We start from the raw sequence: 11,431 nt of genomic DNA, 5'->3' as shown, positions 1-11,431 counted from the left end.
CTGTCCTCGTGATAATCGAATAAGGATCTATCTCCCAAAACCGATATCCATAGAAGCTGGCGGTTTCAGTGACCGATATCCCAAGTACAATTTTCCACATTTCGGAAGAGTATTCGGTTTATTTGGATTAACCTTGAACGAGTCGAAATGAATTGAGTGTATTACCCTTATTACCTTTAGTGCACCCTGACGTTTGGTGTTGGTATGATCGTGTGTCGGCAATCTCGGTGACTATGAGAGGAGGATAAAAAGGATCTCGTTCGTTTCTGAATTATTATTCGTGCGTGGGGATGGGATTGAAAGAGGGTAGTTCAGAAAACGTGCTTTCCGCGACTGCTCGCCATCATAAAACCCCACCAAAGTGAAGTCGCTAAGTTTGATCCAGGTCGTTAAGACCCAGAGCACCAAAATGCTCTCCCAAAAACTGTATTCGGACACGAGCGCGGCCGTGGTGTCCACCTCGAGCACCATGAGCAGTAACGTGAGCGCCATGAGCCCAATGGCCGCCAGCACCTATTCCATGAACTCCATGCCCTGCATGAGCTCCATGAACACGCACTCGCCGCAGGCGCCGCCCTCCTTCGCCTCCAACATGCTCAGCCCCGCCGGCATGGGCTCCATGGGGGGCATGGCGATGAACGGTAACTGCATGACCTCCGGAATGGGCGCCATCGGATCCTACGGCTCCCTCAACTCACCCATGGCGGGTATGAACGGAGTAGGGTCGTGTATGGGCGGCATTGGGCCCATGAACTCTTATGGGGCTGCGGTGGCGGCCGCCGTTGGTGTCGCGGGTCCCCCAGGCGGTGCGACTGGTGTCCCCGGGGGCGGAGTCCCGGGAGGAGGTAGGGATTTGAGTGGGGACGGGGGCGGGGTGTCGCCCGGGGCTTCCGCGGCGGCCCTACAGCGGGCCCGGGCCGACAAGACCTATCGCCGGAGCTACACCCATGCCAAGCCGCCTTACTCATACATCTCGTTGATCACGATGGCCATCCAGAACTCCCCGAACAAGATGCTCACCCTGAGCGAGATCTACCAGTTCATAATGGACCTCTTCCCATTCTACCGGCAAAACCAGCAGAGGTGGCAGAATTCCATACGACACTCCCTTTCCTTCAACGACTGCTTCGTCAAGGTTCCGCGGACGCCGGATAAGCCGGGGAAGGGCTCCTTCTGGACCCTGCATCCCGACTCGGGGAACATGTTCGAGAACGGTTGCTACCTGAGGCGGCAGAAGAGGTTCAAAGACGAGAAGAAGGAGGCCATTCGCCAGGCGCAGAAGTCATCCTCGGCGTCTAACTCATCGGCGGATGGTTCGACTGGTGGTAAGAAGTCCTCGCACGGTGGCTCGGATGACGGTCTTGGACACCACGGCCCGCACAAAGGCAGCCACCAGCTGGGAGAGTCGAAAGGGTCAGCGGCTGCATCTCCCGTCTCGACCGAGCAGCACCACCTCGGCGGCCTCATGGGCTTGCACTCCTCACAGCAGGGCGGGACCAAGGTGGAGGTCACCCCCGAGCACATGGGGGCCATGCTTCACCACCAGCACCAGCTCTCCCAGCACCAACAGCACACCCAACATCCCCAGCAACAGCAAGCCGGAGGTGGGGAACTCTGTTTACCGCAGACCCACTCGCATCACGCGCACCACTCCCACCAGCAGCACCACGGGACTGGGGCGGCAAGCGGGGCCGGCGGCGGCGGCCATCACCAGACCCATCAACACCAGAACCAACAGCACCAGAACCAGCAGCACCAGCACCACCCGCTGCAAACGAACGTCATGGCCGCGGCGGCTGACAAATATGACGCCACCTCGGCCGAGTTGGCGGCGATGGTAGGTCGGTGTCACCAGCACCTGGCGGAGACCTCGTCTCACCATCAGGTGATGCTGGGAGGCGGCAACGGCCACCACCATCACCACCACCACCACCTGCACCATCTCAAGCAGGAGTCCCCGTACGCCGCTGCCAGCCACCCCTTCTCCATCAACCGGCTGCTCCCGACAGAGAGCAAAGCGGACATCAAAATGTACGACATGGCTGCGGCGGCAGCCGCGGCGCAGCAGTACGGCAGCAGCTACAATTCGCTGAGTCCCATTCCGAATGCCGCGACGCTGCCCAACGAGGGCTACTACAACGGCGGTCTCTACCATCACAGCACCCCGGCCAGCACGACCACCTTGTGACAGTACCCTTTGGCCTAAAGATTCCCCGGCCCTGCGACCTCAGGAGTCGTTGTCGTGATTGTCCTTGCCCCCTGCCCTCCGACATCAACAAACCCAACGTCGTCTCCAGCAGCTCGCACGCTCCGTTCGACGGAAGGGAAAGAGAGAGAGAGAGAGGAAAGAAGCGAAAGGGAAGAGTTCGTTCGTCTTGTTGTTTGTTGTTGCGACTTTTTCGGAAGAGATCGCGGATGTTCACGTGTGTGTCATGTCCCATAAAGCGTATGCGTGTTCCGTGTGGTGTAATTAGCGCGAAAAATGAATTTTCCGTCGAGGCAATTGAACTCGCGATAGGCATGAGGCTTTTTGTTTTGAGATGTTATTTTTTTTGTTTTCGCGAGTGATCGCTGTCGAGTGTGAGTGCGTGAATGTGGGCATGGATTTTTTTTCTGGCCAAGAAAGTCTCCGTTGATTTCGGTGACGCTGGTAGGTCGTAATTTCCCTTGGTGCTGTGTTGTTCAGCATCTGGCTGGACATCCTGTATCCGGGAAGGACTTCTCATCGTACACAGTGCACGAACGGCTCATTAATTGACTCGGCGATCAGCTAATATTGTGAAAAACCTTCGAGAGAATGAAAAGAGAGACCGTGTTCGGATGAGACCTCTTCAGTCATATTCCATCAATCGGAAAGTGAAAGACAAACGCTTTTTTGTTAATCTTGAGGTGGACGTATCAGTACGTGATTTTCAGATGAAATATATAGATATATATATAATTATATATATATATATGTATATGCACACACACAAAAAATTTCCTCTCACCTAGGACCCCAGGGGAACCTGCAATCTCGCGTGCTTCTTAAAACAATTCTGCTTGAGTGTTTTGAGTGTTCGATTGTGTTTCTTCGTGTTCGACCGTTGGGGCCGTGGAGTGCAAAGTTTTCGAAGGGAGTTGGGAGTGATGTACGTCTCAAGAGAATGGAAAACATTCGTCAAAGGAGAACGTCTCTCGGCTTCCTGAGAATACATAGCTGACATTTACTTCGGTCATTCTGTCCGCGGCCCCATCGACATCTATCTCTCCCCCACTCTCTCTCTCTCTCTCTCTCTTGCTACCTCGCCAGCGACGAGTACCTGTTTCCCCTCGAGGGAGTCGACCGGCAGCGACTTAATTTCGCCCGGAGCCCAACGGAGGAAGCCGCCCATCCGAGGAAAGCGGTGCTTCGCGGATTCGGGCGTCGATCCCGGCCCCGCCTCCTCGTCCCCCTGCTGCCTCCCGGGATGGGCTGGACGCAACCACCAAACTTCGGTGTATAACGGAAAACACTCCATCCAAAATTCTCTCTTTTTTGTCTTAAAATATGAGTGAGTGAGTGAGGTGAAACCCCCTTGGCCTTTGAAACGAAGACTCGAAAAGTGTGACCGCTCACAGAATCCAAAAAGAGTAAGTTCCAATACCGACTAATTATTTGGAAATAGGAAAATTCGCATGGCAGCCGAAACTACGAAAGAACTCATAAAGAAATGTATAGAGGGTGGAAATCTTTTCTTATTTTCTAAAAAAAAATTGGTACTCTCTGCACGTTAATTAGTTTGCTTTTCTTATAATTGATTTATTTTTGATGTGAGGCGATTCAAGTTAAGACATTCGCTTCTGGAAACAAATGGCCTCGTTTTCTATTGTTCCAAAGTAGTCTTGGCACACCCACTAATCATTTCACGCTTGTGGTCCAACCTAATATCGTTGGTCACAAGCCATGTTCGCTTCTGCTACTGAGGATCGCAAATTTGAATATCGGAGCAAATAAGTCCGCATTTTATGAATACTCAATTCCTAATATGAAACTAATTATCGGTAGCATGAATTTCACATCGAAATACCAAATTTTATTCCCAGAATTAAGTATTCTTTCATTGAATTATTTTCTTCTCCTCAAATGAATATTAGTAATTTGTCAAGTGAGGATTTTTGTAATTCTCAAAATTTAGAAAGACGGCTTCCATTCTCCGTCAACAGTCAGATAAAAATCATTTGACATCATCAGGCTCACCGCCCTTTGGATCGAATGATTACGGCACACAAAAATTGCCATCGTTCGTCTATTCGCGTTCAAATGTCTGCTTTATAATTTTTTCTCCGTGGTGTAGTAATTATAAGGCATCTAGTAAATGTGCCGTAAAAGACAGGATTAAATGTTGAAACATCCTTTGTCATAATTTCCACCAATTACTTATTAAATCCATTCATTTTTTGACTAATCATTATAATGTGTAATGATAATGCTCCTTTCTTTACTTCAGTTTTGCGTAATTGAAATGTTATGCCTTGGATCAAAAGAATTCGATGGACTTCTATGTTGTACCATTAGTGATGTCTTCTCATTTTTTTTCTTGCCCTAAATTCAGATATGTATCCGTAATGACTCGTGAAAAATATATTTAAATGCTTATTGCCCTTGTTGGGGTGCTCCGTTTGTCATCTGCGAAATGACCGTTCTGCTGAACTGGTAAATGCTCAGTTAAATTCTGTGTCTTAAACATTTTGCCTTTTCAGCGGCGATACATACTTTGCTTCAATTGATGACCGTCACTCTGGCCAGGGGCTCAGTTAATTATCCGCTCCAGAATAAGAATGTTTCCCTCCGCGAAGGCGTTCGGAAGATTCACTGTTTAATTTTTCCTATTCCTGTCTCTTTCATTTATCGATTTCGCTTCGATCATTTCCCTACGCGGTTATGGCATTTATCGATCTGATTTATTTGCGTTCACGTGAAAGCTTATTTTTTTTTTTTTTAATTTCTCGGTTATCACTGCCACAGAATCGCCACGTGGAACATGCACGTCATGGCGTGTTTACGTATGAATTAATTTCATAATATTTGCGCTTGATTTAATCAAACCGTTTATATTTGAATATTTTTGCCTCCTTTATTTTTTTTTATATGGTACCATTTTAATGTTTTTGGACCATTTTTATTTTTTCATCTCACGTCCCATGCGGCTTCTTTGCCAGAGAAACGCGGCCCGCGCTCGCGTTGACCGTGCCATCGCCGCCGTTTTTGGCAATCAGCGGTTTTTCTTTTGATTTCCTTCTAATTGTTTGCCGTTTCATTCCTCCACCCTCGGCCCCATTTCCCGTAGGCCCCTCGTGATCAACCATTTCACGTCTCCGCACGCGCTCTCCTCCCTGCCCACCTTTTCACTGCAAACGGCGATTCAATTCGAGTGAGGACTCTTGTTTGGTGGGAATTAAAAGAAAAAATAAATGAAGGATTCAAATGACAGAAAAGTTTTCATAATTAATAGGCCACTCCTTGCTGTGCTGTTTTTAAATGTTATGTAATATATAAAAAAATCTTGAGCCAGTGTGAGTGAGTGCACGAGTGATATGAATTGAAAAAAATAAACAAAGTATAAATATCTATATATAAATATATATATATACATATGTGTATAAAATCAAATTTTTAGTCCTTTTTGTCACGAGTAACTACGAAATAAATGTAAATGTTTGAAGGATAAATTTTCCCTTCATGGTTTTATTTTGCATTGTTTTTTTTTAACCTTTTTTTTCGTGTGAATTCCCCTTTTCTCTCTTCCCTAAATATTTTGCGGACACATTTATGTCTTCATATGCTGGCTGGAGCACTCATTAAGCCTCTGAAATGTTTATTTTCGCTACGTCGTTTCACGAAACAAGGCATAAATTAGATATGCGATTTATTTTCCTGATTGATCGTAAATAAAATGATGGGCTAGCTTTATTTATGTCTTTGCATGTGTAGTCTCTCCGCCGGGGACTGTTTCTCAAAGCTACAAGTCAGTTTATGATGCACCTCCGTGAACGAATATAACCACGAAACTTTCCTAAGTCTTCAAGGAGGAGATGTGGACAAGTTATGTCCTTGTAAATTTATTGCCATTACAATTAGTCTCTATCGTGTGAAAATACAGATTCTCTCTACGTTCGAAATACGGGAACATACTTTTAAATCGACTTGTAGCTTCGGGAAGCGTTCACCAAAGTTGGTCCATCATGAGTAAAGTGGTTTCATTTCACTGATGTGTTGCTCCCAAGGCACATGTGTGCTATTGGGTGGTCCAAAATACGAGTTCATTTTTGTGGAAGATGTCCTTATGCGCTTAGTATCAGGTACCGTTCCGGTGGCTTCCCATTGGAGCACGCACGGTCGGTTGCCTACCAGCTGAACGCATTTGTGCCCGAAGAAGGCATTGCATTTTCTGATGCAAAGCATTTAGAAGTGCTCACTATACTTACCTTTAAGACATTGTTGCTCGTCAACATTAAAAAAAACATTCCCTAATCACAATGGAGTCGGAAGCATGATCGTATTTTATTTCTTGATAGAGTCAAGGGAATGATGAGACCGAACAATTGAATACTTCTTGATGAGTTCACGAACTGCCACAAACTATTAGCACATGGGTTATGGCGATAGTATAAGAGTGAATGAGTTTTGCCTATTAATTGCTAAAAATGGTTGATTATCATTATTGATGTTTTATATTTGATGGCAGCTGAAGAGTGACTTACAAGAACTTAGTATTCTATCCATTTCGTGTTGCTTCTGGAGTGCATGGTGATGACGTAATCGATGATTGAACAGTTTTATGATACTTCGGCATGACTTTTTTTGTTGTCAATTCTACAATTTCAACATGTTTTTTTTAACCCTATGTTTTTGGTAATAGGTAATCTTATATCCGTTTTAATTTCTGGAGCATGGTTTTTCAAAATTTTCATGCCAAATGTTGATCAGAAAAACCAAAAACAATATATATTGGCTCCATTGAGAACTATTTTTTCGTGGTATTCAGGACGATTAACCCGCAGTGCTTTCCAAAATTCCTTCCTCGAGTTCCTCCCTCGAGTTCCGTTATCCGTGGCCACATCCCCGGGGGAAGGTATCGCGAAGCCCCCGGGGACCGCGAGGGCAGGCGACGTCGTTGGGTTGGTTGTTCGCGTCTCCCGCTCGCGCTAGATTGAGGGTGAGGACGCCTCGTCCTCCCGCGGACGTCTCCTCTCTCCGCCGCGGCCGACCAACTCTTCGCCTCAGGATGGCCGGCGGCGGGAAGATGTGCCCTCGCAGACCGTGTCAAGAGGTTCGCGTGGCGATAAGATGTTTGCCTTGCCAGCACCAATGCCTCCCCCTGCACGTTGACGCTTTTTGTGCCAATTCAGCTCTTCGTCAATTCGGAAATGTTATCGCTAAATTTTGAATTCAAGAGTTTTGAAAGAGATAATTCATAAGGATTTTAAACAACTGATTCGTATTGATTAACATAGGCGTCTTTACGATATGCAACTAAGTAATCGTTACAGGCGTAACTTTGTGTAGTTGCTCCATTATGAATAACTTAAAAACAAAAATCTGTAAGTCCAACTTTAAAATAAACCTTAATGCTGCCTGGGTTTTACTGCGGTGCAGCATCTTCAGGCCTGATGAAACCTGAGTCTCATTTAAGTTGATTTCATATGTGGATACAAAGTTTTATTTCTAGTTATTCACGATATACAATCCGATATAAAATCTGTGATTACCAAGCAGTTCTCATTAAATATTTATTGGAGAAGTACTTACAATTTGGATTAAAATTTTCTTCTAATAATTTAATAAGTTTTAATCTATGCATAAAATTGGCCTCTAAGTGGGATTTATACACTTATTCATCAGTATCACAACTTATATAAGAGAAGTGTTGCACGCCGTGATGTTTTATTATGATCTAGAAGGTGTTTCGTGGATATTTCAATGATAAACCTTTATTTTCATTCTTGTTATTAGAGGAAAATCTGTGATCAGGGAAGATCCCAATAGATTACAGAATTTGAACTTCAAGATCTTGCAGTTATGTTGTAGTTCTGGCACTTATTAATCCAAGAAACTTTATTTTAAACTTTTAAGCTACTTTAAATATTCCATGCCTAAGTATTTGGTGCTTCAAAGTGGAGATTTTAGGGTCAATAGTTGTATTGAACCACCTTATTTATGAATCAAAACCTGTTTGTATCTTCAGTCGAAATAATTTGGCACGCCTAAATCGGTTCTTTGTATACTGTCTCTCTTCCCCAATTAGGACAATGGTTCCGAACCTTTATTAGTAGCGCTATCCTCAGTGACTTTATAATTAGTTCATCTATTAGCTTCCAAAATGGCGAGGGATTTTAGAAGCCAGAAAAAAACACGCGTATGAGGTGTAAGATATTTTTCCAACCATCTTTCACATTTGAACGGTTACTTTCAATGAAACTCTGCATTTCAAAAAGCATAGTTTACAACTCAGCAATACTTGCCCTTAGGTCAATGCCAGTCAAATGATTTCAAAGGTATCAATCAAATAAATGCCCTGCTTCATGTGCCAGGATGTTGGAATTGCCTCCAGAAATTAGCTAATTTTTTAATATCGTACAGGGTGCAGAGAAGGAGAAGGATAGAAGGGAAAACAGACGGTGAGGTGTTATTGTAGTCGAGGAAGGGAATAAATTGATGGGGAGGTTCAAAGAAAGTCGTGTATATTCAAGGAATATTGTGAGAGAGCAGAAAGTCTGAAGCCAGTGATAGGAGGAGGAATTCAAGGGAAATAGTGTCAAGGGAAGTGCCGAATGTGAATTTGGGGAGATGGAGTAAATCTTAGGAGGTGGGGAAGGAGACACTATAGGGTCAAACGTGTTTATGTTACGCATAAGCGATTCAGATTTCTAAGATAATATTTAGCAACTAATTATCACCCGTAACATATCACGGGATTTGGATTCATAGTTTTCTGAATTTTTCAACGTTTCAACAGATTTTTATTGTGTTAACCACACCAGGGGAGTGACACTAATGAATTGGAATTCAAAATGAATGAAATGTACTGTTTTACAAAAATCGAAATACGTCAATTCGCTGGATATCTATAATATTGTGTAAAATTGATTTTACTCATTTTTCATCGCACTGCATCATTGCAATCGCATATCACGGTATTCAATAGTATTCTCATTCCTTTCTGCCGTGCGTTAAGTTCAAATTTTTATTCCCATTAGCTAGCCAAAGAAATTTAATCGAACATTTCTTTGAATATTGAAAACTTTTGCTTCAGTAAAATTGACATAGATATAGTATTCCGAAAGTTAACCATGCGGATTTTTATGTTTTGGTTCTATATCTCCGGAATTGCTGAACCAACTGCAATTTCTTCATGAAAATTATTGCCTATTTTCGTCATTCGTTCGTGCTTAAATATAAATGAGTGATTTTGCGAAGCAAAAAAAAAACACTTCCTTTCGAGAGACATTTTCCGCGCCCTGTTTGATGATTTTCTTAACACATTATCGACAAGTTGGGTGGAGCCGAATTCAAATCGGACGATAGCCGCGAAAATGAGGATCGCCTCTTGATCCACGCTCATCCATCGGAAACAAGGCCGAGTTCCTCGGTGGATTGCGCTTGCTCGAGGTCTCCTTTGAACTGTCTCACCGCCAGTCAGCTTCGGCGCCGTGCTAATTCCCCGAGTAAATGCACACACAAACACGCTCACATGCGTGTTTGTGTAAGAGGTCGAGGGGTTAGTTTCGCGTTTTATTTTATTCTTTTCCTCCCCACGGCCCGGGTCTGCCCGGCGATTTCCCAATTGTTTACGACGACTGGGAACGGCGCGGTCTATTGTCGCGGAGGGCGGGCTAGCTCCACGGGGAACGGAGGTGTGTCGTCGGATGGCATTCCCTTCCGTGGGATTGGGTGCCCATCCAGTGGCGCGGCTATTTCTTATTCCATTGGTAACGCTGCGATTTTGTGGCGCCCATCGATACTTTCGTTCTTCCTCAGTCCTCGCCACACCGAATTCCCTTTTCTCCCCAATTCCAACGGCGAAGACCGAGCGTCGAGCATTTCCAATCTCAGGTGTTCACTCTTCTAAATAATCGACTCGTTTCGGGCCTCGTTCTCTAAACGTCAATTCAGGGAGGAATCAATCGTGGTTTTATCTGATTTAGAACTTCTGAATTCCTGTTGATACCTTGAAAGGGACCTTCCACCACTTTATTCGGCGGCCCAAGCTAATATGACGGTGGAAATGACTAATGCTCGTGCAGTTTTAGTGAGTCGTTTATTATTGACACACGAGTAAATTAGTAGGTATCGGCTGGGAATTAATATGCTTGCCAAAAAACTTGTGAATGCCTTAATGGAAAATAATGAAGTTATCGCAATTTATTTTACGGTTTCACTTGGTATTATTCGGAGGAAGGAAAGTTAAGACAGCGATAATATTCATAAAACCTTTTTGTTGTAGTGCGATTGTGATTAGATAGTCCCTACTTCTACCTAACCCCTCGTCGTTTACATGCATTCATAAATAAGCCAACAATCATTACAACAAAGAATGTAGAAATATTTACAGTTATCATTGGGAAATAGGTAAAAAATATTTAAAAATAATTTATTTATTTATCGACTTAATTGGGTGAAGTTGAGACCTATAGTACCTTCTTCCACGTAAACCTTACATTACAGACATCATATTGAAGACAATAACTAACAACCAATCCCTAGATGGATGAAAAACCGCCTAGATGGATAGATGGGTTGGTAGGCGAGGACATTACCCCGCCGCCACAGGGGCCTGTAGTATGAGAGTAATAAATAAAACGGACACTTTTGGTGAAAAATTGGGTAGAGAGTGAAAGTATATTGATTTGTGGGAAAGGCGTAAGGATTGTGAAATCATATTATTGGCGAAAAATCCAACTGAAGTAGGACCCAAGGATATTGAGGTCATTTAATTGAACTTTTTCATCTTAATGGTTAGAACGCCTATTTTGATCACACAGAATGTTATGCCGAATGGCTATGTCATTACCATATCAATTTTCGGTAGATAGACACCGATTGACCATCTAGTTGGCGATGTGGATGATGACCTTCCCCTGCCACTTTGAGGGCTTGTCATTGGCGTGTAATGATCTAGATAGTCGCCCTTGGGATTATCGTGTAAAGTTAGACCTACGAACGAAAACACTGCCTCATTATATTAACTCGGTAGATTTACGATACGCTTATAGTTGAGAATATAGTTCAATCTTCATGGTGCAAAATTCAATCCTTCCTCCCAATTTTTTGCTCCATTCAGAGTAGTGTCGCCAATACAGCAACTTAATACTGTCGGTAAGAGACTACATTGCTCATCTACCCTAGCCTTCGTAGTCCATTGCTCCTAAAGTTCGAGATAAACGTTCTTGAGCAACATGCTCAAGAGGA

General features: G+C 44.1%; 1 protein-coding gene across 1 annotated transcript; it reads left to right on the top strand.

The window, feature by feature from the left end:
• The first annotated feature begins 409 nt into the window (after positions 1-409).
• LOC139699008 (protein fork head-like) lies at positions 410-2,188 on the top strand. Its single transcript, XM_071598004.1, has one exon. It carries the CDS (start codon positions 410-412, stop codon positions 2,186-2,188), a length of 1,779 nt encoding a protein of 592 aa, XP_071454105.1.
• The last annotated feature ends 9,243 nt before the right edge of the window (positions 2,189-11,431 follow it).

This window comes from Hetaerina americana, unplaced genomic scaffold, assembly GCF_022747635.1.
Source record: "Hetaerina americana unplaced genomic scaffold, ioHetAmer1.1.p SCAF_9, whole genome shotgun sequence".
NCBI lineage: Eukaryota > Metazoa > Arthropoda > Insecta > Odonata > Calopterygidae > Hetaerina > Hetaerina americana.
The sequence above is the reverse complement of the archived record's forward strand: the minus strand, read 5'-3'. Positions and strand labels throughout refer to the sequence as shown.

Bases quoted from the DNA above. Each gene is read 5' to 3' on its own strand.
- LOC139699008 (XM_071598004.1), top strand. From the start codon at position 410: ATGCTCTCCCAAAAACTGTATTCGGACACGAGCGCGGCCGTGGTGTCC.